The sequence below is a fragment of the Nelumbo nucifera genome, chromosome 1 (genome assembly GCF_055504915.1).
Source record: "Nelumbo nucifera cultivar China Antique chromosome 1, China Antique-T2T, whole genome shotgun sequence".
NCBI classification, from domain to species: Eukaryota; Viridiplantae; Streptophyta; class Magnoliopsida; order Proteales; family Nelumbonaceae; genus Nelumbo; species Nelumbo nucifera.
In genome coordinates, this window is record NC_142649.1 from 109,240,726 (window position 1) to 109,268,459 (window position 27,734).

General features: G+C 41.3%; 2 protein-coding genes across 4 annotated transcripts; one reads left to right on the forward strand and one right to left on the reverse strand.

Annotated features, from left to right (window-relative positions):
* The first annotated feature begins 14,974 nt into the window (after nucleotides 1-14,974).
* On the forward strand, nucleotides 14,975-18,328 carry LOC104605915 (uncharacterized). 2 transcript variants are annotated; one of them, XM_088892128.1, is made up of 5 exons: nucleotides 14,975-15,978; nucleotides 16,958-17,013; nucleotides 17,117-17,164; nucleotides 17,477-17,589; nucleotides 18,212-18,328. In XM_088892128.1, the coding sequence occupies exons 1-5, from the start codon at nucleotides 15,775-15,777 to the stop codon at nucleotides 18,226-18,228; spliced, it is 438 nt and encodes a 145-aa protein (XP_088748254.1). In that variant the 5' UTR covers nucleotides 14,975-15,774; the 3' UTR covers nucleotides 18,229-18,328. The 2 variants fall into 2 exon arrangements, 1 of the variants encoding a protein (XP_088748254.1); XR_016078797.1 differs by lacking the exon at nucleotides 16,958-17,013 and having other exon boundaries at nucleotides 15,155-15,978; nucleotides 17,117-17,589.
* LOC104606015 (uncharacterized) lies at nucleotides 18,266-27,680 on the reverse strand. Of its 2 annotated transcripts, none has more exons than XM_019199211.2 (8): nucleotides 27,241-27,680; nucleotides 26,920-27,100; nucleotides 25,452-25,699; nucleotides 25,035-25,187; nucleotides 24,750-24,906; nucleotides 24,452-24,594; nucleotides 24,285-24,320; nucleotides 18,266-19,413 (listed from the first exon to the last, which is right to left on the reverse strand). In XM_019199211.2, exons 2-8 carry the CDS (start codon nucleotides 26,993-26,995, stop codon nucleotides 18,631-18,633), a joined length of 1,596 nt encoding a protein of 531 aa, XP_019054756.2. In that variant the 5' UTR covers nucleotides 26,996-27,100; nucleotides 27,241-27,680; the 3' UTR covers nucleotides 18,266-18,630. The 2 variants fall into 2 exon arrangements, with proteins under 2 accessions (XP_019054756.2, XP_010269324.2); XM_010271022.3 differs by having other exon boundaries at nucleotides 18,266-19,422; nucleotides 27,241-27,675.
* Nucleotides 27,681-27,734: the final 54 nt, after the last annotated feature.

Sequence of the window (27,734 nt, forward strand, 5' to 3'; positions counted from 1 at the left end):
TGAACTAATGTTACCGTTATAAGTACGGTCCTGTGGGGTTCAGGGATGGGGGTGTATTCCTCGAGATGGCCATGCGGAGATCTGTACAATAGATAAGCTACCTGCAGGATATTGGGCTGCTCGGTAGCGAGTTAATGAGTAGCGAGCTTCTCGAGCTCACGCTTTGGTCTGTCCTTGCGAACGCCGAAGTGTCATTGGGCCGAGGTGATCCCAGTTTGGGGTACTAGCACACCCAAGCTCGCTTTATACCGAGCTGGCTTGTGCCAAGTTGTCACTTGCGTCGAGTCATGTACACGCGTCGTCTGTCTATGAGGTCGGGCCAAATCACCCTTCATCAATTGCCCCCCACTCCCCGAACTAGGGGTCCTGACCTGGTGCGGGGAGTTCATGATGTGACAAGTGGATTTGGCTCGGAGTTTAGGCTGATGTGGGACGGGCCGCGTGCGATTCATGCAAGGACGTCAGGCGATCTTATAGGCTCTACGGACGCCAAAAAATGCACTAATTTGATTTCAGTCTCGAGGGTCGTGCAACCGGTTTTCTTGGGAGCCATCGGATTTCTTTAATCTTGATCGTTGCTTTCTCGGCACAGTGGCTATAAATAGTGTCACCCGAGACTCATTTTCCTTTGCCACAAATCCATCAGCTCTTGTCTTGAGGTCGCGCTTGCTTCTTCAGCTTGGGTTTTCCCAGTTTGTCGTTCCTTCCTAGTCAGGTCGTCCACCTTTGGTGAGTCTCCCTTCGCTTCTTCTTTTCTTTCAGTTTTATCTCTGTGTCACCTTCTAGTTCCGATGGCCCTCTCGACGAGGCCGAGGTGGGCGCCTTGGCCCTGGTCGGTGGCCAGGATGGGGCCATTGTGAGTTCGGGGGCAGCTTGTGGCCCTTCTAAAGCACAAGCTCCTCGAGAGGCCCGAGAGGCCTCGGGTGGTCAGGCATCCACCTCCAGCCGAGGTCGGGAGCCAGACAACTTCGGTTTTTCAACCATGACCTCAGACCGACTTCAGGCCCTAGTTCACCAGTACCACCTCCCGAGGGAGTTCTCCTATGGCCTTCCTTGCGGTAACTTCCCTTGGGAGCACGATCATAACGAGATCGTGGTTTTTGAAGAGCATCTTGCAGCTGGTCTTCGTCTTCCGTTACATCCTTTGATCACTGAGGTCCTAAAGTCCTTTAATATAACCATAGATCAATTGCACCCGAACTCTGTCCGTAATGTGGTAGGGACCATTTCGGTCTTTTACGAGTATTCTCTTCCCCTTAACCTCGACAACTTTTCCACTATCCTGTCTATCAAGAAAAACTCCTCCTGCGTTCTTCCCGAGCACAGGAAAACCTACTACCTATCTCCTCACCCAGGGTACAAGCTATTGCACAAACTTCCTAACAAGATTCCGGCCCGGAAACAGAGTTACTTTGTAGTTTGTAACCCTGAGGGGTGGCCCTTTTTGACCCAACGGAGGCCGGCAGTCCAGGTACCCGGTGTTAGGCTGGGCCTGAAGATGAGAGAGACACTTAAGTCTTGGGCGGAGCTCGACTTCCTCTGCGGACTACCTTGCTGAAGACAAGCTTGTGCAGGCCGGCTTGAGTCCTGGTAGGTCGTATTGAGTTTTACTTTCTTGAGATCCTGATCTGTTCGTGACTAATCTTACCTTTCATTTTTGGCAGCTACCATGCCGGTCAACATTGCAAGCTTTCTGAGGAGCTCCCAGAAGGGGAAAAAGAGAGGTGCGAAGAGACAGCGTCCGGAGGCCGAACAATCTCCCGAGATTGTTATCGTGGAACCGTCCTCCGTACCTCAGGAGGAGGCCCAGTCTGCTGCCCTTGAGACCTCGATTGATGTCCAGCGCGAGGAAGGTCGGTCTGAAGAGCCGGGGAGTTCGTCCATACCTGTGGATGGACCAGAAGGTTATCTTTCGGCTATGAAGGACAACATCATGGACCATGTCAAGGCCATGCGGAAAAGTCGGGAAGCTGTCTTCGAGGAAGAAGTCTCGAAGTGGGCTGAGCTGGCTCCGGGCGCTCTCCTAGGACTAGTTGCCAGCCACTGTATGGTGGTGAGCCTTCTACCTTTCCTCTCCCCTTTTCTCTTCTTTTTTTTTTTGACCTCGACTTTCTGGTTTGCAGGTTAACTCCATGGGTCGTGCATTGGCTTGCCAGGCGGCGATCCGTACGAAGGAAGCTATAGACGCCAGAACGCAAATGCAGAGTCTCCACCGCGACTTGAACCATGCTCGAGGCGAGGCACTTAGGGCCAAGAAGGGGGTTGAGGCCCAGAAGGAGCTTATCCTAACTCAGGAGAGGCAGATTTCCTAACTGAGGGAGGAGAAAGCGCATCTGGAGCGGGAGATCATGGACCTCGAAGCTTCTATCCCGTAGGTCAAAGCTGTGGAGAGCTTCAAAGAGTCCGCTGAATTCGAGGCTCTGCAGGTTGAATATGGATCGGACTCCTACCGCGCAGGGTTCAAGCTGTGCCGTTACTTAGTTCGTCAGAAGTTTCCTAACCTTGATCTTGGTGGGATCACGATGGCGGGCTTGGACCCCGAAGTGGCTAGGGAGGCGGGTGTAGAGCCCGACTCTTCGGGGGAGGAAGACGACACTGAGGTCGAGGCGGTGGGCCCTTCTGAGTGATGACTTCTTTCTTTTTTCTCTTTCTAAACCGTGAATGTACTGTTCCGAGCCTTTGAGCTCGGGTAAAAATTCTTGTATCCGAACTCCCTTTAATGAAATGTAGTTTCTTGAGTATTTTTGAGTGCAAAAAATACTCCTAAGTGTGAGTGGACTTTGAGCTGGGCAATTTACCGTATAGGTTGTCTGAGCTGTCGAGCTACCGAGCCGGCAATGAGTAAGGATAACCGAAAGTGAAGTTGTCACTTTGGGCTGCGTGGGTTGCCTCGGACTATCGGGCTATCGAGCTGAGTAGGAGCAACAGAGGCGGAATAGACACCGTAAGGTTCATACCCGAAGTGTCCTTTTCTTACGTTAGAGATAACTAAGTTTTTCGTAGCGCCCATGTCCTTGTTAGTTCGGCATTTTGTGGCCCTTAGGCTTTGGAGAGGGAGCCGTAGTCCGCTCCTGGATTTCACCCAGGCTGAAGTGGCAACTGTGGTCTTCTTGTGGCCATTAGGCTTAGGGAGGGACCCGTAGTCCGCTCCTGGATTTCACCCAGGCTGAAGTGGCAACTGGGGTCTTCTTGTGGCCCTTAGGCTTAGGGAGGGACCCGTAGTCCGCTCCTGGAGTTAGTTGCTCCTTTGAGACCTGTAAGGAACTAAATGACAGAGGACCCGGGGTACTAACCCGGCGGGGTTGCTCCGATGGCAAAGTTAGTACTCCCATACTAGACTACGGGCTTAGAAATCACAATCTGAGAGTTAGAGACTGCTTACTTGTTTTCGGGGCTGATGCTTTGATTCGTAATCAGAGATAATACGACCTTAGGTTGCTGATGTTCCATGCGCGGGGCACTTTCTTTTCATCTAGGGTTTTGAGCTCATACGTGCCTTCTCCTAGTATCCGCTTCACTCGGTAGGGACCTTTCCAGTTCGGTCCGAGCTTACCTATACCGGGCTCGGGCACCATAACTTTCCGAAGAACTAGGTCTCTAACGTGGAAACATCGCTTTCTGACTCGGGCGTTATAATATCGGGCTACTTTTTGCTGGTAGGCTGCGGTCCGGATGTATGCAAGGTCCCGTACCTCTTCTATTAGGTCGAGGTTGGTGCAGAGCTCGTCATCATTTCCCTTTTCGTCGTAGGCTTCCAAATGTAGTGTGGGTACCTCAATTTCAACTGAGATTACTGCTTCCATGCCATAGGTGAGGTTGAAGGGGGTTTCTCCTATGGCGGTCTTGGCTGTAGTTCGGTAGGCCCATAGTACGCTGGGCAATTCTTCTATCCATAGCCCCTTAGCTCGGGATAAGCGAGCCTTCAGTCTGTGGAGTATGGCTCTGTTTGTGACTTCTGTTTGCCCGTTCGCCTGGGGGTGTGCTACCGAAGTGAAGTTCTATTGTATCCCCATTTCCGCACACCAATTTTGTAACTTCATATCTTCAAACTACTTACCATAGTCGAAAATGAGCACTTGGGGCAATTTGAAGCGGCATACTATGTTCTTCCAAAAGAAGTTCTGAATGGTTCGAGCTATGATTGTTGCTAGGGGTTCCGCTTCTACCCACTTTGTGAAGTAATCTACTGCTACTACTAAGAATTTTCTCTGTCCTGTTGCTGGCGGGAATGGTCCAAGGATGTCGATTCCCCACTGTGCGAAGGGCCATGGGCTGGTGAGGTACTTCAGGTCGGCAACCAGTCGGTGATGGATATTGGCGTACCTTTGACATTTGTCGCATTTCTTGGCGACCTCGAGTGCGTCTGCCTTCATCGTGGGCCTGTAGTAACCTTGCCATAGTGCTTTTTGCGTGAGAGCTCTGCCCCCCAAGTGTCTGCCGCATAGGCCTTCATGGGTGTCATGGAGAACAAGCTCAGCTTCTGACGGTCGCAAACAGCGCAAGTAGAAAATTGTGTAGGATCTTCGATACAATCGTCCGTCTATCATGACATACTTGGCCGCTTGTCGTTCTATCCTCCTGGCTGCATTGCAATCTGCAGGTTGGGTCTCGTGAAGTAGGTAGCTCGCGAGCGGGTCGATCCATCTTGGTTCAGTTTGTGTAACAGGAGTGACCTCTTCCGCCCCCCTGAGAATGTTGGGTCGAGGCAGGTTTTCTATGTGTACGGTCCTCATAGTGTTGTTGCTCGTGCTGGCTAACCGGGATAGTGCATCGGCCTCAGCGTTCTCAGACCTTGGAATCTGCCTGATAAAATAAGATCGGAAGCCTTGCAAGATTTCTTTGGCTTTGGCCAAATGGGCGACCATGGCAGGATCGTGGGCTTCGTAGTCTCCGGTGACCTAATTGACCACGAGCTGGGAGCAATGCAGATGACGACGTGCTTTGCTTGTACTTCTTTCGCTAGTGCGAGTCCAGCTAGTAGTGCCTCGTACTCAGCTTCGTTGTTGGACGCCGTGAACTCGATCCGAAGTGCATATTCTAGTTTCACCCCGCTTGGTCCGTGTAGTATGGCACCGGCTTCGCTTCCTTGTTGGTTGGACTGGTTGAGGATCCAAGGTTCCTCATCCCAAGTTGGCCTTGCTTTGACCGGGATCGGTGCCGTACTGGTTGAGGCCTCTTCTCCGTGTCCGATCTCTGTTAGTTTGGGGCTTGCGGTGTTGAAGGTACACTCTGCTATGAAGTCGGCCAAGGCTTGGGCCTTAATTGCCGTCCGAGGCTCGTATTGGAGGTCGTATTCGCTGAGTTCAATGGCCCACTTCGTAAGTTTGCCAGATACCTCGGGCTTGAGTAAGACTTGTCTCAGAGGCTTGTTTGTGAGGACTACTACAGTGTGGGCTTGGAAAGACGGGCGAAGCTTCTGAGCTGCCGTGACCAGTGCATATGCCAGCTTCTCGATCTCTGGGTACCTGGTTTCTGCATCCTACAAAACTTTACTCACGTAGTAGATAGGTCGTTGGACCCGATCTACTTCTTTTATTAGTACTGAGCTGACCACCTCATCACTCGCGGAGAGGTACAATTTTAAAATATCACCCTCCTTGGGTCGGGTCAGAACCAAGATACTAACTAGGTACTTCTTTAGCTCATCGAAGGCGAGTTGGCACTCTTTAGTCCATTCGAAGTCTTTAATTTTCCTTATTGCCTTAAAAAAGGGGAGGCAACGATTTGCCGACTTGGACATGAAGCGGCTTAAGGCAGTCATGCTGCCATTCAGCCTTTGAACCTCTTTCAACTTGCGAGGTGGCTTCATCTCTAGGATAGCGTTGACTTTTTCGGGGTTTGCCTTGATTCCATGCTGGTTAACTATGTAACCCAGGAATTTACCCGAGGTGACACCAAAGACACACTTACTAGGATTCGACTTCATATTATACTTGCGCAGGATTTCAAAAACATACTGCAAGTCACTTATTAAATAGTCTAAAAATCGGGTTTTGACGACCATGTCGTCTACATAACACTCAACCTTATCGCCGATCAACGGCTCAAAAATTTTGTTGACAAGTCTTTGAAAGGTTGCCCCGGCATTTTTAGTCCGAAAGGCATAACCTTATAACAGTACAAGCCTAGCTCGGTTATAAACGCTGTCTTTTCCTCGTTGGAGGGGTCCATCTTGATTTGGTTGTAGCCCGATTACTTATCCAGAAAACTCAGCAACTCGTGCCCTGAGGTCGCATCCACTAGATGATCGATCTTGGGGAGAGGGAAACAATCTTTCGGGCAGGCTCGATTCAGGTCGGTGTAATCGACACACATGGGCCATTTACCGTTGGCCTTTTTTACTAGAACGGGGTTAGCCACCCAGCTCGGGTAGTGGGCCTCCCTGATGAAATCGGCTGCGAGGAGTTTTTCGACCTCCACATCGACTATCTTCCAGCGCTCCGGGGCTAGGTTGCATTTTTTCTGTCTAACTGCCCTGACTAAAGGATCAGTGTTCAACTTATGAGTTATAACCTTAGCATCTATACTGGGCATTTCTGCCGCGGACCAAGCAAATACATCTAAATTTTCGAGTAGAAAACTTACCAGTCGAGAGCGAAGGGGCTCTTCGATCGTGGTTCCAATTTGGAGAGTTCTGGTTGGATCTTCCACCGAGGCCGGTATGTGGATTGCTCCTTCGATGGTTGTGGCTCCTTCCTCGAAGTATTTCGTAGGCCGCTCTAGTTCGAGGTCATCCGCCAGTTTGCCTTTTCCTTTGAGAGCAGCGACATAACACTTTCGAGACTCGAGTTGGTCGCCTCGAGCCACCCCCACCCCGAATTCTGTGGGGAACTTCATGGCCAGGTAGTAAGTTGACACTATTGCACGAAGTGTGTGAGTGACGGGCCGCCCCACAATGGCGTTATATGGAGAGGGCGTTGCGACTACTAGGAAGGCATGCTCGAACCTCACGATGTTGGGCCATGCACCGATCTCCACAGGTAAGGAAACTCGTCCGAGGGGTCTGACCTCTTCTCCACTGAAACCCACTAAAGGAGTGCTGGCGGGCTGGAGGTCGCCTTCCCGGAGCCGTAGCTTGTCGAAGGTGCTTTTGAACAGAATATCGGCCGAACTCCCCAAATCTACCAGGATGCGCCTGACTTCGAAGTCATTGATCTACATTCTTATGACCAGCGCGTCGTCGTGGGGCTATTGAATCCCTCGCACGTCGTCCTCGGTAAAGAATATAGGGTCCTCAGTTCGCGATCGCTTTGGAGGGTTCTGCTCCTCATGTTCTAGCTCGCGAGCTGAAGTCTTTCCCGCTGCCGTGGAACAGCCCGCAACAACCGACCCGCTGGTGATTGTATTGATTACCCCGTGAACTGGTCTTTCTTCAGGCAATTGTCTCTGTTCACTTGTCCTGTTGCTAGACTCGGGAGCGTCCTTCTTTTGCTCCCCTCGCTGGTTTGTCTGGCCCTTATTACTTCTTTGTACAAAGTTTCTCAGGTACTCGCGAAGGATGAGCTCCTCAATCTCGTCGCGGAGGTTCTTACAATTTTCGGTGTTGTGACTGTGGTCCTTGTGAAAATGGCAATATACTTTTTTATTTCTATGGGTCGGGTCGCTTCTCAACCTGGGTGGCCACTTTACAAAGGAGGCGTCCTTTATGGCCATGAGAATTTCCCCACACTTCGCGTTGAGGGGTGTGAAGTTTGTTCTTTCAACTGGGGGAGCTCGGGGGTGGAAATTTGACATGTTCCCCCTGACAGGGGACCTGTTTTTCTTTCTCTTGCCGACTCCGTTGTTCAAGCTGTGGTCTTCCCTTTTCCTTTTCTCCGTTGGGGCTTCAGTCCGCTGGTTCATCTCTTCTTCAGTGCCGATGAACTGATCCGCGAGCTTTAGGAACTCTGTAATGTCCTTGGGTTTGTTCGCCACCACGTGCCATTTAAACTCTCTATGAGTAATCCCCTTTTTTACTGCCGCAAGTCTCACGGCCAGGTCTAAGTCCGAGATCAGTAGGCAGGTGTCGTTGAAGCGTTTGATGTAGCTTCTGATTGACTCTCCTTCCCTTTGGACTATACTGAGAATGATTTCTTGTGACCTTGGGCACTTCTTACTGGTGTTGAAGTGCGAGGTGAATGATTATATGAGCTGCGCCCAACTTTTAACTGTCCCAGGTGTAATGTTTCTATACCAAGTGTGGGCTACTCCTTTGAAAGTCGTGGAGAAGGCGACGCACATGCAGGCCTCGTCAGCCCCGACGAGATGCATTTGGGACTGGAACGAATCTACGTGGTCATTGGGGTCAAAAGACCCGTCATACTTGTCTAGGGGAGGAACCTTGAAGTTTGTCGGCATCGGGGAGGCTAGGAGCTCAGGGGATAGCGGAGAGGGTACGGACAGGAGAGGAGTGGCTTTGGTGATCTTCGAGCTTACCCGTGCTCTACCTTTAGGCTGCTCAGGTCGGGTGGACGCTTTGGCAGGCCTTTGGCACTACTCGGATGGTTCCACAACAATGTTGCTGACCTCCGTACGGTCGGATGGTGCTTTGGTCGGGTGTGACTCAGACTACCAGCTGTTGCGGGCCAAGAGGCCCTGCTTGGAGTCCTCAGCTAGGACCTCAAACCGATTTTTTGCAAGAAGGCCTTCAGGTCGTGAAGGCCGAGGCGGGCTGACTTTGGTGGGTCGAGTACCTTTCAACCCTGCCTGGGGTGAACTTGTTTCTCTTTTCTTCCGCGAGAGGAAGCCTGGGAGGTTTCCTCCCGTTCAAGGCGGCTGCCTTGGCGGCGAGGCTTGCTCGGGGTGATTGGGCAATGAGGCGGGGTAGGTTGTTGGTTTTGCCGCAGCAATGGAAACTGCTACTGGTACATGTGGTGCAGAATTTGTTGTTGGTATTGATGGAACTGTTGGACATGCTGCATTTGGGCTTGCATAGCCCGCATGCAGTATACTAGCTCGTTTAGTTGGTTTTGTCCTGCTCCCGGGGGAACTACGAACGGTTCAACGGGGGTTGGGCCTACTACCGGAGGGAATGGGGCACCCACAGGCCGAAATGGTTGAGGCACGACAGGTGCTGGGATCCCATCCGCAGGAAGCGGTATGGTGAACTGGCCTACACAGACAGTTGGGGGCTGAAGTTGCCCCCCCGAGGTGTTTGTGTCCCTGATTTGTTTGGCATTCCTAGAAGAAGCCATAGGTCTGGTTTTTGATTTTTCTAGGTGTTTAAAATGGGGATAAAAAGGCTTTTTGTAAGAGTTCCCATAGACGGCGTCAATTGATGTGGCGTAATCCAACTACTCCCTGCTGGAGATGACCTAACTTCCAGCGTCGATGAGGATGGGTTCCTGAAAGAGGGGAGCTCAGAGATCACGGGGTGACTCACCCGGCGTGGATACTCCGATGACTAAGTTAGAACACAGTGATAGTGTAGAATTTGAAGGTGATAACAGTGGGAGCTCAGAGAGTAGAGATTTTGCACAACAATACTAGTAAAAAATAGAACATACCTTTGCCCTTGGTGAGAGCGGGGTCTTTATACACTGGCTCAGGTGGGTAGGTGGAACGGTCACTGAACCCCTGTTACGATGAGACCTGTCGCGTGTTAGGTGGTTGATGCGCCGTCAAATGGTAATACTATCACTTCCCGTTAGAACGGGGAGTTGGTGAACTAATGTTACCGTTATAAGTACGGTCCTGCGGGATTCAGGGATGGGAGTGTATTCCTCGAGATGGCCATGTGGAGATCTGTACGGTAGATAAGCTACCTGCAGGATACCGGGCTGCTTGGTAGCGAGCTAATGAGTAGCGAGCTTCTCGAGCTCGCGCTTTGGTCTGTCCTTGCGAACGCCGAAGTGTTCTTGGGCCGAGGTGATCCCAGTTCGGGGTACTAGCATACCTGAGCTCGCTTTATACCGAGTTGGCTTGTTCCAAGTTGTCACTTACGTCGAGTCACGTACACGCATCGTCTGTCTATGAGGTCGGGCCAAATCATCTGATAGTTATAAATATAACCCTAGCAAGTGTACTAGTTATCAAGTAGTATAAAAATATCGTTCCCACGGGGATTTAACAAAATAAGTATTAGAACCACAGTCTTCCCTAATTATGTGGACAATCGAAATTCAGATTTGAGCAAGAACTACTGAAAATAAAAACTAGGAAAAGAAAATAGAAGCAAGGGTGATCACTAACCGAATATGCAATGGATGAAATCGCTAGGGCTTTTGGTCCACCTAACCAATGTAATGAATATTAATGGATTCGATTAACCAAGATTACTTGTCATTCCCATAAGCTGAGGTCTTTCCAATTTTATTTAATATTCTCTCTCGAGATATACTAAAACTACACCCATCAGGTAACCCTTCGATCTCTCGAGTAGAGCTCTTAAGATGGAAGTGCATTAAATCCAAGGAAAACCATTAAATTCAAATGAATCATGTATATATATCTCTATATACCATTCAATTCACACTATAAACTATTCAGTCAATTATGTGAATTCCTCTCTCGATTCATTTACATAATCCAAATCAATTAAGAGGTGGCCAAGTTCTTAATTGCATTAAGCACAATAATTCTTAGACTATATGGAAATCACAATATTGGATAAATCATAAAGATAAAAATATATTCATTAACCTGGTTAGGCTTTCCACAGCCCTAGCAAGAAACAAATCAGTTCATGATAAAAGAATTAAAGCAAACAAAGGGAAAGAAAGAACTCTTGAATTCGCCCATGGTGTTGAGATCTCTTCTTCTTGCCGCCACCTTCTTCTTGAGGTTTCTTGAATTCTTGATCACCTTCCCCAAGTTTCTTGTTTTGTTTTCTCCCTTCTTGATTGATTGCCCCTTTGCTTCTTGATTCAACCCAGAGATTGAGTGATGCCTAAAGCTGGTCTGCCCCCCACCTTTATATAGTTTAAAGGGGAGGGGGTGGTCTCCTACTTCCTCTTGAAGTTTATCTTGCAAGAATAGAAAGTCCTAGTCTAATCCTACTCTTATCTCTTTATCTAGTGAACTCAATCCCATTATCTTTCTAAGATTATATCAAGAATTTAGATTTGCAAAGACTCTTCTCAGTTTCTTGTTCTTGGATTCGTATTAGACCTCTGCGAATTGGGTTGCTGCCAAGCTTTTCTGCAAGTTGGGCTTCAGCTGCGGATTAGGCATTCCTACGAATATTCCCTGACTTTGGGCCCAGATTTTACTTCTATGCAGGCCGAATCTGCGAAAGCCCAAAACATGAAAATTGTGGCTTTTTCTTTTATCTTTTCAGTGGGTCTTGAATCAGCCCAATCGGAGTTCGGGTACGCGAGTTAGGCCCAAATTACTGAATGATGCCGAAACTGTGAAAAATCATCCGATTTGCCTTTCTTTGCTTCTGATGCCTTCTTTCATGCCCTGAACCGAAATACAACAAATATGAGTCCAATTAAGTACTAATTCAGTATGAAAGACAAAATATTTGGGGATAAAAATATGATAAATTCTACTCTCATCATCACCCTTCATCAGTACCAATGTCAGTATGTCACTTTTCAAAGTTCAAATACCGAAGTGAAACGGGTATTAAAGGGATATAGGATTGGACAAGATGTTCTGCAGACTGTAGAACCAATAATTATAATACTCCACCCCAGTGTTAAAATACACCGGCCCTAGTAATAATACTCGAGTTTGGCATCAGTCCAGGTGCCCTCAGTTAGGGCACCATTTGCGCAATTGGAGGACGTGCCATACATCCTCCAATTTGTGTAAATGGTTGAAGCATGCAAGGGATGTTTCACGCTGTTAGTTAAGCAAAACCCATTTTTTTTTAGTACTCTCCGGTCTCTCCTCTCCTCTTCCTTGACAGCGGTGGATTCTTTCCTATTTCACACCTCCACCTCTAGCCTCTCATCCTTTCTTTCTCTTTCTCTCTCTTTTCCTCTTCTTCCGTTCTCTGTTTCGTCACTACCGAGATCTGGAATACTCCTCTGTTCAAGACAAAGCATAGCGGCGGTAGACCAGCAACAACACTTTGATCAGCTTTTATCCCTCCATCAGGAGGCGACGGGTGCAAGCATTGAACCTAGGCCGAAATACGATTGGGACCAACAACAGCAGTGGGAATTAACAACGACAACCCCTCCCATTTTCTAATCTGATTCACCTTAGTCGAGATTTACCCTACTCCTCTGTCATCATCACCGGTCTAGTAAGTTAAGTCGCCGCCGGGTGGATGGGGGGAGAGAGAGGGAGAAGAGACCTTTGGTCGCTAGTAATGGTTGTCGGATGCCGGTATCTTGTGATGATGGCTGCCATCTAAAATGCTTAGGGTTAGTTTTCATTGAAGAAGAAGAGATGTAAAGAAGACAATACCTAGGTTGATCCATCCGCTGGTGATGATTGTTTGTCGCCGGCGGTAATGGATGTTAAGTCACCACTGGGTGGATGAGAAGAGAAGAGGAGAGGAGGGTACTCGAAAAAAAATGGGTTTTGCTTAACAAATAGTGTGAAGCATCCTCGCATGCTTCAACCGCTTACACGAATTGGAGGATGCGTGGTGCGTCCTCCAATGCACGAACGGTGCCCTAGCTGGAGGGTGCCTGGACAAAAGCCAAATTCTTAACATTCCATCCCGGTGATAAAATACACGAGGCTGTGGGCCCCATTGATTCCACAGCCCGACCGCTACATAGTTAAAATGTTCAACTAATCTAAATCTATACTACTTATAGAAGTGTGAATGAGGAAGTATTGGCTTATGGAATTTTTCTTTATTGAAATACCCCTCCTCTTGAATTTAGTTCATCTTCATTGAAAGGGAAGAAAATGTAATTAAAAGAATACCATTAAGTACATGCAATTACCTCCCATTAAATCCTACATTTAAGTCATTAAATTCTACTAATAAATCCATACACAATAATTATTAATATAATGAAATTTTATATTTTTAAAATAAACATAGAAATGAAATCATATTTTTCATCTACGTCGTGGGTAAGTACTTCAAACATTTGGGTCAAATGGATAATTTCATGATGTCATAAATAAATAATACAAATTTAGAAATATAAAAAATGCTTTTGTTTATCATCATTAAATTCCAGTAATAAATCCATACACAATAATTATTAATAGAATGAAATTTTATAGTTTTAAAATAAACTTAGAAATGAAATCATATTTTCCATCTAAGTTGTGAGTAAGTACTTAAACCATTTGGGTCAAATGGATGATTTCATGATGTCATAAATAATTAAGACAAATTTAGAAATATAAAAAATACAAAAAATATAGAAAAAAAAATTGGATAGTTTCTATTATTATATATTTTTCATATTAAAAATAACTATGATAAAATAGACATAATTTTATTAATGGTGGACATCAAATATACAACTTAAAATTGATGGGAAATTAAACCATCCTCCTAATTAGAGGGTGGATTAGTAGTTCAACCTTTCAGGTCAAATAGATTAACCCATGATAATTAAAAATAATTTTTTTTTAAAATAGAATAGTACAAAAAAAACATGAAACAATTTTGGGCACATCTATAATATTATATACTAATAATATAAACAAAAATAAGTATGATAAATAATAATTATTTTATCATTGATATAAATGAAATACAAAATTTAAAACCAATATTAAAATGAAACAATTTCCATATTTGGATGGTAGATAAGTCAATGATCTAACATTTCGGGTCAAATGGGTTAATCTATGATGTCATAACTAAGTAACGAATATTAAATGCATGCATACATACATACATACATACATACATATAAACTCAAAAAAGAAAGCTTTGTATAAAGCATATTGATACAACTCTGTTGTTATATCATCACCATATTAAACAAAAATAAATGTGAAAATAAGAATTACTTTTATCAATGATGAAAATGGAATACATGATTTAAAATCAACTAAAAAAGCAAAATGGTTTTTTCATCCAAGTGATGGGTTAGTGGTTAAACTATCCATGTCAAGTGGATGTTATTATTAAATAATAAAATACATAAAATTCTAGAAAATGTAGAAAGTTATCGATAATTTTGGATACATTTTATAATATTATATATTCATCATATAAAAATGTGTAATCAATGAGAATTATTTTCATTAATGAAAAAATTGGATAAAAATTAGGATAAAAAATAAAGAGCATTAATGTTTAACACATAACCCGACTAACCATGTCAAATGGATAAAATGGTTTGGTAGGGATACAAATAGATCATATCAGATTTAAATTAGGGTATATTCAAATCTGATCTAATCTAAAGATTCGACTGGATCTCATAAATATTGATTCAAATCCAAATCCGATCAACATGTTAGGTATTCAAATATGATATGATCCGATTTAGTTTTTTTATAAAAGTAATGAATTATTACAAGAAAAAGGAAAACATAACAGTTGAATTAAAAAAAAAAACAAAAAACATAAGTAGTTTTTCAACTATTTCCATCATATAAAAAGTTTACAAAAATGTAATATAAATAACATATTTATAAATAAATAATAAATAACATATATATTATATATACTATATATATAAATAATTGATTTGACCACAATATTAAAAACCAATGTTCAAACAATATATTAGAATTGCATTTCCTCTTGATAAATAAGTAATTTTTATTATCTCATAAATTAAATAATAAAAAATAAAAATACATAATTTTTATAAATTTTATAGAAAATTTTGAACATGCATTAAATTATGTATTCTTCATATTAAACAAAAATATGTTTGAAAAATAAGAATTATTGTTAGTAAAGATAGAAATGGCTAAAATACAAAGAAAAAAATGAATTAATGTTTTAATCATAGTCCATTTTCTGGGTTAAATAGGTTAATGGTTCAACCAGTAAGATCATTTGATTGTTGATTGTTATCATTATCATCATTTGATATTACCATGTGCAACACGTGTACACTTTTACTAGTTCATATTAAAGTGAGACCTCCCGCCCACCCAAAAACAAGTATAGTAATCTGCTATTTACCATCAACGTCATCCCTTCAAACCGGCTATTTTCATAACGAGGAAAATGCTTAAGCTTTTAGGCTGAGTGAGACCCCCAATGCTTAAAGCTTTTAGGTTCAACCTTGAAACATCATGTTGTTACTATTTAGTTGCTCATGTGAAAGAAAAATGATAAGTCTGACTTGGACCTCTCGTAGTCGTAGATACATTTTGCTCTTAAATCGTGGAAAATGTGTTAAAATCAAACTGGATTTCAAGATTCGTCTTAGACTCTTAGCTCTAGTTTATATTCTAATCGAGCAGGGAAGAGTCCGGATCACCTGCTAACAATATACCTTCCAACCCTCTACTAACTTGATCTAACACCACATTTATGGTCTCATGGTGATATGTGAGGTGTTAGATCAAGTTGATAGAGGCTTGGAAGGTGTTTTATTGGCAGAAGATCCCAACTCATTAGGGAATTCTAAAAGTTTGCAAATTCTTATTTTGTTTGGGAATTTTAGACTATAAATCTATAATAATTTAAAATTATAAACAATTCTATCTATAAAATTCGTATCCGCCCGTAAATTAGTATCAATTTGGATCTGACACCTACCGCCAAACTGAAGCTAGAATTTCTGGGAATAGACCGAACAGTAAAAGCCTCTATTTGTTTCGGTCTTTCATTATTTTATTTCCTGCAAATGATATTTGCCGCACTTTTCCGTTAATTATGGTAACAAAATCTGTTTTTTTTTTTCGGTTTATTTGGATAGGCAACAAAATCTGGTTAGATACCATCAAAACGGACTAATGGGCAAAATCAAATACAATCCCATTTGCTTTGTATACCGTACACATCCACAGATTGATTTCCTATTTTCATGTTTGATATCTCTCATGCTTGCAGTTTTTCCCGTCGCCCCACCTCATTCCAAACCTTGGGACCCAGCACACACAAACCAAGATAGCATGTGGAAATGTAATGGCTGCGGCAGCTCGGGATTATATAAAAGAGTATGTTCCACTCTCCTCTTTATGTGATTACTGATTTCTGCTGTTTGTTTTTATACTCTTCTCTCTCTATTTCTGGTAAAAACAAAATCTGTCTTTTATTTCATCAGCCGATTTACTTTCTTCATCATGTGTTCTGTCTCATTAGATGCGCTTTCGTCGCTTCTATCTTTGGTGTTGTTGTCATCTATCCTCCCATTGAATATGACGGTTCTGCAGATTGCAGTATTCCAAAATGAATTTTTGGGGTTTTCAGTACAGGTTATGAGAATGATCTTTCTACTGGTTTTCTAGGGAAATTGTGTTCTGTCATTTGAGATCCAAAATAGCTGATGGTAACACCTTTTTCAGGGTCTCTTTTTTGAGTTCAAACCAAGTTATGGCGGTTCCCTGTTCTCTTACCAAATCTTTTTTAGATCAGTGAAAAGAAAATTCTGAAAACCTCTAGTGGATGATGAAATTGGGTTGATTGACCATTGTTCAGTGGTGGTGCATCAAAAGGCAAAACGATGCAAAGACCATTCTGGCTCTATAAGATTTAAGTGAAAGAGTAAAGAGAGAGCTGAGTAGTATAGCACTCAAAAGAGGCTCTTTTGGACCTATTGTCAGGGTTTTGAGAAGAGAAACTCAGTTATGAGAAAAGAGGTGTAAGAATTATTGATCTTCATAACTATCTGTATCCATGCCGTGTCACTTTGTGTAAATGTTAAATGATCCATCGGAAGATATAACATTTTCTCCTAATTTGGTTTTCATTTCATCATAGTATACTAGGAATCCCAAAATTTGTGCATTATTAGTGAAGCAAGGAGCTTTGCCATTTTTATTTTGCTAGTGCAATCCAGATTTTCTGTATCCTTGTTTTTGCTCTCTATTTTATTTTTCCTTGAATGAATTTCCAATTAATGTAAATGCATGTGCCGCTGGGCCCTTTACACTAATTATGATTGAATCTAACTTTATCGTCTAAATTTCTTGTCAGATCCTACAGGAGTTGCTAGCTCAAAAAAAAAAAAATCTTCTGCAACCAATCAAGAGGTTGATCTTGATGAGTTTATGGATTAAGTTGTGTAACCTCTACATTTCAGTCTACTCGTTTTTCTAGCTGTTAACAAATACTTACATAATGTGCTCAAATTAGGATTCAGAGTTGGAAATTTTGCATGCAGACAGGATTACCACCTTCAAGGTTAGATACATTCTTTCTTGATGTACTTACGGCTCAGTTTGGAAAGAGTATATAATATAAATACAAATACATAGGGTGCAAAACCTTGTATTGCACTACCCCCGTGAATTGGGAACGTCTCCCCCTGCATAATACTATGCAGAGGATGAGATGTTCTCCATGTGTGACTCCAATAAACGTGGGCAGAATTCTCGTGGGCAGGAGATCCAGACACTCTTGTATTTTGTATTATTTTGTATATATTTGTATTTATACTCCTTCCAAACTGAGCCTAAAGTGGTATATGAGGTTCACATAAAGTTTTTCCACAAGGACTTGCGACAGAGAATACAAAGAGATATCTGACGGGGATGTTTTGGGTGAAGAAGCTTCACGGAGTGAGAAGCCATTTGTCACTTCTATCATCAGGAATTCTACCCTTGCAAGTATGTTTTTATTCATGTTTAGTAACGAATAAGCTATTTGATTGTAATTTTATGGGATTGTTTTGATGATATCTAGAATAAATGGTTAAACGTTTGAAAGCACTTGTACAGGTGCATATCAATACCAAGTTAATCAAGCTAGACGCTGAGTCTAGTATACATGATCTTGTTTCTTCCTCCCACCATGAATGAAGGGGTTGCTCACTCATGGTTGAGCTAATGTTTCATCTTGACATTCCTCTCAACCCTCTGTTTTAACTCTTTTAGCTACCTGATTGTGGGGTTCAATGTAAACTTATACAAGTACCAAAACAAAATAGAAAAGAAAAAGAAGGGATGAACTACTAACTCAGATCAGAGAGACAATTGAAATGCTTGAATATATAGTTCAGGTGAGATTCTTCTCATTTATTCAAATTTGTCTACACCTCTAATAACAGCATTTACAACAGGCAGGCCCACATGGGATATAGCCCAGCATAGAGTTGGGAGTTGGAATCCATGCCTAAAGAATTGCGGTGTTACAAATTGCTGTCTTAATAAGTTTAGGCATATTGGATTATTTATTTATCTATTTTGCAAAACCTTAATTCAAATTACAAATTACAACATTTTCTTTCAGAAAAGGCATTGCAATAGATTGGGTTAGATTTCAAGATCCGGGCAGCAAAGATGATTTCGCCACAAAAAATCTAGTGAATTTATTTGTGAAAAAAGGTAACACTGTTTTCTTCCATCAATTTTGTAGCACTCCATTGTACAGCTTCTAAACCACCACCTCTCAGGTAAAATTAGTGATAAAAGATAAAGACCAAGATGATGAGAACAGTGAAGATGGTTGAGGAAACACAATAAGATCCTCCATAACTTCTGATTCTGGTTCAGACTTCAGACTGAACGAGAAAAAGGAACAGCTCCGGTATCAACATCCAGCCAATTTGCACAGAATTTCTCAGGGTTCTTCAAAAATTTGCTTCTATTGAAAAAAATGAATTGTTTACACAACTGGAGGGATATTTGCCTACTTGAAAGTACTCGGTGTCACTGAGGTTGATGAGGGTGAATGTAATACACCATTCCTGGCGGTTGAAGTGAGCTAAAACTAGAATGTGCTTGGGGTTGGTGAGTCATCACAATTGGTTGTTGCTGAGTTAGTGGCACTGGCTGTTGCTGAACTAATGGTGCTGCCAGATTCATCATGTGTGGTGGTGCCGGGGGTGGTGGGGGTGGGGTTGGGGGTGGACCTGGGGGCGGTGCCTGTGGTGGGTAGCCATATCCATAAGGCACTCCAGTCATAACACTTCCAGATGGTTGTAAATACTGTTGGGAAGGTTGGCTTGGAAGTACATGATGATATTGCACTTGGGAAGTCGAAGCTTGGGCATGTGTGGAAGGTTGTACCATAACCGTTTGATACTGATGTCTTAATGCACCAGAAGGCTGTTGTGCAGCAATATAAACATTAGCATTTGAAATCGGCATAGGCTTTTCAAGTTTTGGTCTTGACTCAGAAAACGAATTTGCTGGCATGTTAGAAGATGTATTATTAGACTGTGGTGCCCCAGTTGCCAAACCAGCATTCTTTGCCTCCTCAGCTGCAAAGGTTGAGAGAACTGAAGTCATGATCATTTGCGATGAGGTAGATGCTGCTAACTTGTCTGCAACCTCAGCTGCAATGGCTGCAACTGTCCTCTTAGGTGTTTCCCCGGCTTTTGTATTTGATTCTGCTTGTGAATTTGAAGTTGGCAATGAAGGATTGGAGGCTGCACCATCATTTTCGTTTCTGAGCCGCTTTCGCATACTGCTAGCTTCTTCTGCCTGAGCCTGTGCCACCTAATCAGGAAAAATGATGGGGAAAAAACATTAGGCACTGGCATTAACGATTGCTAATTAAGGGAAATCTATTGATGAAACACATCTTCTTTAGTAGTGAATTTACATTTTTATTTCTTTATTGATAACTCCCAAGTGATTTCACAATTGGTGAGATGTGACAATCTCTTTGGCACTGCATTTTCCATCTTCTAATAAAGCCACAAGTCCAAGAGAATTGTTCCAAATAAAACAGATAGTTTCATTCTTGTCCAGTGTCCGCAATTTGGATTGACAAGTTGAAAAAGGGGACAACATCCAACATGTTTCAAGCTTCAGCCAAACCTTACCTTTAAGGTATTAAATCTCGACAGTTGGGCTTCACAGTCCCAATGAACCTATATGTTTTCCCATTCCTTGACCATACCTCTGTATCACCTTGTATCAAACTGTATCAATTGATAACAGACAAAAGTAGGGAAACAAAGGGAAATGGTTTGATTACAGCATGGTCAAAGTATGTAACCTCACAATACCCATTCCAATCTTTTGTAACTTTTGTTTAAACTTATCAAAAAGCTCAGCAGGGCAGCATGACTTCTTTATTTAAATATTTACTGTTTGCATATCGTATAGCTTGCTATTACATCTAATATTAGGCTATGTTTGGTTTGAAGGAAAAGGTAGGGAAAGGAAGGGAAAGGTAAGGAAACCTATACAAGGTTTGTAAAGGTTTCCCTACTTTTCCCTTCCCTTCCTACTTTTTCCTTCAAACCAAACACAGCCTTAGTAAAATATTTTTCCTACAAATTTTACACCTTGTCGATAATCATTAAGCATTAAATTTAGTATTCCTTGTACATTTATGAGATCGATATACACTTCCTAATTCCTATCCACGCTCATCTCAGTTTTTCTAGTGTTTCCTTCTGTATCCCCATATAAAAACAAAAAAAAAAAGTTGGTTTCTTGGACAGATTTCTAGATTCACAGGTCAAAGTGAACCTAGCTTGCTACATGTTCAATTTGAAAAGTAAAGTATAAGTGAACCAAATCAATATAAAAGAGGCAGGGGCAATCCAACTGGAGAGCAGTAGATGAGGCGTGAACCTAGTGCTGAAATGGAGACTAGCAGAAGGTGCTAGAAAGAAAAGCATAAAGGCAACTCACATCATCAACCACGCAAACTTTTGTCTTAAGAACACCTTGAAATATCCCAATCAAAACATGAACAAAATTTGCACCTTCTCAACATCTAAATCTACTTTAACACATCTATAAAAACAACCATCCAAACTAAACAGGAGATTTTCACATGTTGTCACTTGGCAAACTCATTGCCCACCACAAAAATGAAACTCCAATAAGTTTTATACAACTTAAACCAAGTATCATCAAGAAAATGGAGATGTTTCCTTGGAACCTTTCCTGACTCCACCTCCCTCATGCCCCTATGAAGGGCCAATTACTTTCTACTTGAAGCTAAGCCAAGAGCATCTGGCATTGGGGATGGCGACTGTACAATGATTCCAAATATCCCCTTATCCCTTGTCTCAATCTTGAGTCAGACCCACTATAATGGAAAAAATTGGTAGAAAAACAAAGATGAAATAAATGCAGGGCAAATCACCCAGTCATAAACAATTTCCTTCTTTCTGATGAGGAAAAGAGCCCCTCAAGCTATACAAAAACTATCACATGTCCAACTGTATGCACTTTATAAACAATGATTCCAAGGATTTACTCTTGTCAAATAATAATACTCCTCCAGTGATTTCTGAATTGATCAATGGAAACATCCTCAAAAAACATCAGAACTCCCCCCCTACCACTTGATCTTCATAAGAGCCTGAATTGGGACAGATTTGCCTTAAAAAATCCAAGCATTTCTTTCATTCCACAGAGACCAACAAACATCCAAGGGAAAGGATTTTCAGAAAACCTTGCCTCTCTTTGACCAAAAATGTTAAGATAAATCTTGATTCTTCATTCCCTTCCCAATTTCATCAAAAGGAAAAACACAACCAAGTCCTTATTTTGATTCATCTGTTCCTCCTATTTTTCTCCATACCGAGATGCCATCCAAAATGCACCTCTTCATCAGGGTGATTCCTTCTGAAGAAAGATTTCTCACATACGAAAACCTTTAACCAAAGTACCAAACATATAGGACATTAGCTATTATATGCTCCCAAGAAAAATCATTCACCATGAATCTTCAAGTTCAATGGAATCTCCCTCTTAAGATTAAAATGATGCAAGTTATATTCTTTTTTTTTATAATAAAACTTCAAAAAAAGTCCGAGCACAGGTCTTCCCGGTTACGATGATAGTGTCCCAACATTCCTGGAAAAAATGAAGAGAATTTACTGATCCCAAAGGCCAGACATTCCTGGAAAAAATGAAGAGAATTTACTGATCCCAAAGGCCAGGCATTCATCTACACCTAAAATTGGGCCCTTTTAACGCTTCTTCAATCTCCTATCCAACCTGAGTAGAGGTGTAAATCGGGATGTGTCAAGCCATGCTTTTGGCGGGCCGATCTGGGTCGTGCTTCCCCTCCTCTGGAATACTTCAAGGGGCCAGCCCAGCACGGCCCACGGCCCTAGCCCACGTGGGCCCATGCCATGCCATGGGCTGGGCTGGTCTGTGGGCTGAGTCTTGGGCCTGGCTGGGCCAAGCCATGAGAGATGTATACAATTGTTTATATATGCAATAATAAAATGAGATAGTATAATAAAATTGAAAACAAAATTTTTTATATATTATATATTATTATATTATTACAATATACATATAATATATATGGGTTGTGTTAGGCCAAGCCAGGCCATGCCGGCACATGGACCACAGGCAGCACAGCCCACACACTATCGTGTCATGCCATGCCGGTGCGGCCCAATTTCGTTCCAGGCAGTGGACAGCACGACCCTACAGCTCTACTGAGGAGGCATATTTTCTACTACAGATTCAGAAGGATTACAAAATATCCATAGTTTTCAAGGCACCAAGGTGAGGCTGGGCATCAGGGGGGCGCCTTGTCGCCTAGGCGATGGATTTTTTTATATAGAAAACATAGATCCTAGGATAGTTCCCTAGGTACCATAGCCATATTTCCTTAATAATTATTCATAATTTTCATAAGAAAGTATAGAGTTCATGTTAAAGTATAGAAAATCAACATATTCATGAGAAGAAAAAAAAGAAGGAAAAGAAAATTCAAAAAATATAGGGGCTGAACCCTTATTTTTGTTATAGGAATAGAAGAAAAGAAAAAATGTGTTATAGTAGTAGTAGAAAATGTGTTGATTAGACAAAATTTCAAGTTCTTCGTTACTTATTGGTTCAGGTTTTAAAGTCTTTGAGGGTTCAATACAGCATTTAGCAATGTTTGTATTGATTAAATCCTAACAAATAAGAAAATAATAAAAACAAATTAGTATATAAACACACAAAATGAATATTTTAGTTTAATAGTGCCTATTTTATAATTATAATGTCAAAAAATAAAGAATAAAAAAGTATTTTACAACACATTGTACAAAACTGCTTGGTGATTAGGCGAGGCAAGCCTCAAAGGGCACCTTGTCGCCTAGGCGTTGCCTTGACAACTATGAGAATATCCCATCTAAATTTTATAGAGGGAATCAACATATTTTGAATCCAGATCCAGCTATCCATTCTTGGGAGAATAAACGGGATAAAGACCTAACCTTTGGCAGTATTTATTCTAACTGATTGCAGGTTGTCGTTAATCCTCCCAAAAAAAGAAAGGAAAAGAGAAAACTGATTCCAGGTTGTACAGTCAATATAGTTATAAGATAAATTGCTGGCCAATTTCTACCACATCTGCAATTTCAAGGAACAAACAATGTTCTACTTATGTCAAATCTTTTACAGATCCCCTAAAGATTAATTTATAAGAAAATTTCTTGAAGCTCTAACAGAAATCTATTCCCGTTTTCTGAGAAAAGGATAAGAAATCTATTTCCTTGTGTTCCTGGGGCTTCAAATTTTTGTTCTATAATTAAACTAGGAATCATATGGATAAAGCTTTTGGGATCTATTGGAAATAGAGGAGTGTTCCATAATTAAAAATCTATTCCCTTGTTTTCCTGGGGCCTCAAAATTTTGTTTTATAATTAAGCAAGCATTCATGTGGTAAGGCTTTTGGGATCTACTGGAAATAGAGGAGTGTTCCACGACTCCTTGTTTGTATTGTCGAAGTATTTATTGATAATATTCTACAGAGGCTTATCAAAGAAATTTCCTTTGCCAATAAAAAAAAAAAAAAAATACTATAATCTATGAATAAGATCTGTGTGTCCAATCAAGCTGAATAAAATCCAGATAAGAGTGAAAAGAGATAGTGAATGCACTGTTTTTTAATGTGAAACTTCAATTCAAATATTCATGTTCATCTCAAATTTTCTATATTGTTTCACATTGGCTTGTACAATACAAAATGCACCATGGACATTATTAATTGGGTAATATTTTCCTGTGGCAATGCATATTCACTGCCATCCATGGCAACAGTGTATAGAAAACGGATCTCATCATGCAAACACAAGCATCAGTTGACTGATTTTCTTAGTGAAAGTCACCAATCTATACACGAGTGGAGATAATAAAGAGTAATATTAAAAAACTAAATAAGCTAAACAGAAAAAAAAAGTGTAAAACATTTAATAGTTGGTAAATAACACAAAGGTGAGTTTTAAGTGACAGCTTACATATTTCAGATTTAATGTAAAAGAATACACAAAAGGAATAGGGAGAAAGATGCTAAACTATATCATGATATTGATTGAGTCAATATTATTTGCAATAATTTCAACCAGAAGGTGGGGGCAGAAAAGGTAAGGAAAAAATATACATACCTGCAATTGAGTGCGAACATTTTCCAGTTCAGATTCCTGAAGAAATTCATGGAATGAGTTTAGAGAATACCATAAGCTTCTAAATTCAAAATGTGGACAAGAAGTAGAATCTCTAAATTCACTTATTTGCATTAAACAATGAGAATAATCAATCCATAAATCTGCACCTGCTCATGTAGTGCTTCTTTTAATTGAGATACTAGAGCTGCCCTTGTTGTTTCAACTGATTTAAGTTTCTCAATGCACTGTTTCAAAATAGCCTCTTCTTCTTCTAGCTCATTAGCCAAGGTTGTACGCTTTGGGTCCTCCACTGAAATTAATAGTTAATAAGAGAAATGTTCTTGAAGAATCTTATGGTAGGAAATTCAGAACAGGCATTTCCGCATTTGAACAAAAGATTTCTAAATAACCATTGAAACAAAATATCAGTTCTAAGTAGTCAAGTTCTTATTATTTTCAACTTACCTTTAGTACAAACAATTTCAACATCTTTCTCCACCTTCCTCACACGTCGGACAGAAGATTTGCATTTTTTCATATCTGCATCTTCACTGGGATGTTCATTAAGCACAGCGTGAAATGCTGAGACTATTTTCTCTGCAGTGCCACCAATAGCCAATTTCTGGATTGCAAGTCATCACTTGCACAATTAGCAATGTCTCAAGCTTGCTGAGAAATTGAAAGAAAGGTAATATATGAATGCCAAACAAAATAAGACAGAAGAGAGAGAATGACATTTCTGCTTCTTACTGTTCTAATGGAGCGTGAATCTCTCCGTACAATCCTAACAGACGATGAACGTTTTTTGCTCAACTCCAAAGGAGGAGGTGTCTCCTTTGTAAGCATCAAATCTCGAAGGCCCCCACGATATCCAAATACCTTCCTTTCTTCCCAGATTTCAACCTATCAATAATGCATTAGCTTACTAAGTCACCATTTTACTCAATTTTTAAGAAAATCATTTAGTGGGAAAATTCTTAAGCCAAAGTTCAATTTTCTAGGCATCCAAAAGATGCACAGTATATCTCAATTTTCTAGGCATCCAAAACATCCAAATTATTTACTAAGTAGCAGTATAAGAAATATCTCAATTGTGTGTTTGTGTTTTGGGGGGTGGGGGTAATTTTGCACATTGAGAAAAAGGTTGCTCTTAGCAAAGAAATGTACCAGTCTAGAAACCACATTCTTTCCATGATCATCACCATTCTCAATAACATCCTTGAGTGCTGCAGGAAGAACCTTCCAAAACTCGTTAACAAATTCATTTCCTTTGCGCTTGCTGTTCTGTAGAATGTCATTGGCAAGATATAAAAATGGGACTTTCCGCTCCTTCTGTGAATTATGGAACTGCTTATCCCATGTTGTTACAACCAACTCTGCCTTGTTCCGGTGAAAGATACACCAATGTGACAGTGCTATAGAAAAGTTAAGATAACATAATCATTTAACATCAAAGATCAATGAATAGTTATCAAAAAAATCAATGAAATAGCTCAACAATGAATATATGAAAGATTACATAGGTTATTTGAGCATACAAAGGATGAAAAAAAGTACACTTCTTCTGCCATTCTGATGCCAAAGAAAAACAGTAAAAGAAAATTTACAGCAGAAAGATCAGCTTTACTGCTGTGACTTTCCAAATATTGCAGGTTGGTTGCCAGGTACAGGAATGGAGCCCAGATCTCGTGCAAGCAAAAAACTCTGTGCACACGTCATCCAGATAGACATCTAGAATATCTTCCATACATGAATGTTAAATTCATAGGGAGATCTTACCAATGTGCAGCTGGATGCCCACACTTGAAGAGTGTGTGCAGAGTTTTTATTTGCAGGAGATCCCATTGCACAAGAATGAGCTCTCAGAAAAAGAAAAAAAAAAGGAAAGAAAAAGCCTTCCCAGGCTGGGGTCAGCATAGAACAACGGTTCTGGCCTAATGAGATTTTACATTGTTTAGTTTTTAGTTGTCCACCCGAAGTTGGCAGCATAACAAAAAAAGCTAAAAAAAAAAATCAAAAGTTAAAATTGCGCTCTTTCTTAGGACATTTGGACATTTAACTTGACATATTTTTCTCTGTACTCCTGTACATTATCCCATAGTCTGTTGTCCTATTCCAATAATAAAAGTAAAAGAAATAGAGTGGTGGCTAGCAATCAAAAGGAAAACCAGTCAGCTATAACCAACTTGTTTCCATGTTCCTTTGTGATAGTGCTGTGGCCCCTTATCAAAAGTAAAAGGTTGTGGTTCTTAAGACAAAAGTTCAAAACTTCACATTAGTCGATGATCCTTGAGATCTTGAAAAGAAAAGGAATACAAAAGTCACAAAATTGAGACAAAAACGATGTCTGGAGTAGATGTTCCTCCATAAGAGCCTATAACCAAAGTCCAAAAATTAAGTGCCTTTCACTGGATGCATTGCTAATGCTTACAGTAACCACAATTCCAACAGAAAATTCCTGAAGTAGATATCCCTAGAACTACTATGTGAATTTGTCATCTGAGTAGTGAATGGCTAAATTATCTACTGTTGTAATGGAGCACTACAAGCAACCAACAACCAACAAATTTCTTAAGCAATTTTCAAACAACAAGAAAGCAAAAATGCTGAAAGAAAGGGACCAGAAAGAGGATACTTTCGATACACTGCTGGGTGCTGTTGAGCTTGGAAAGCTTGTCCGCCAGTATCTCTTCATTGAAGACACTATTCATCCCACCTCAAGAACGCGCCTTTCACCTCCCGAGATGAACTTCAAAACACAAATACTTCAAAACCGGACAAATTTCGATCCATGAGTATGCTTGGCAACGTAATACCTACACCACGCGATCAGAAACAAAGGAATAAACGAATACGATACGAATTAAGAGAAGGCTGAATTGAAGAAACCTACTTCAGCAAGAAAATCAAAAAGAAATCGTTCACTTATGATTCGAACCCTAAACACCAAACTTACGAAAGAAAACAGAACTTTCTACCGCAGTTTCTCAAATTCAGCTGATGTGCTACTCGGGGTGAGAACAATGAAATGATAGCCAATTTAAGAAATGATGGAAACGCTGCAATAGAGAAACCTAAGTCTCACAACATCCAAAAGCAAGATGAGTTGGCAAATTTGAAAATGCAATAATAAAAAAGAGTCGATTGAACTTCTTCTCTGGCTTGCCAAGAGACCAAGTTTGAAACCCTAACCAAAGCTTCTAAGAGGAAAAAGGAATTGGGGTAAATGAATTCCGGGGGAGATAGCCTGAGAGTTGCGGAGGGGTCTGGACTCTTAACTCTTAAGAGGGTTTTGATTGATGAATTTTATATTTTACTTAAGCTGTTCATTTGCTTATAGCAATGGAAAAAGAGAGTTTCAACTTTCAGATCCCCACACCACTAACGCCCATTGAGCAGTGCGCACTGCGCACCTATTCCAACGTAAGCTCCTCTGTTCTAGTGGATTAA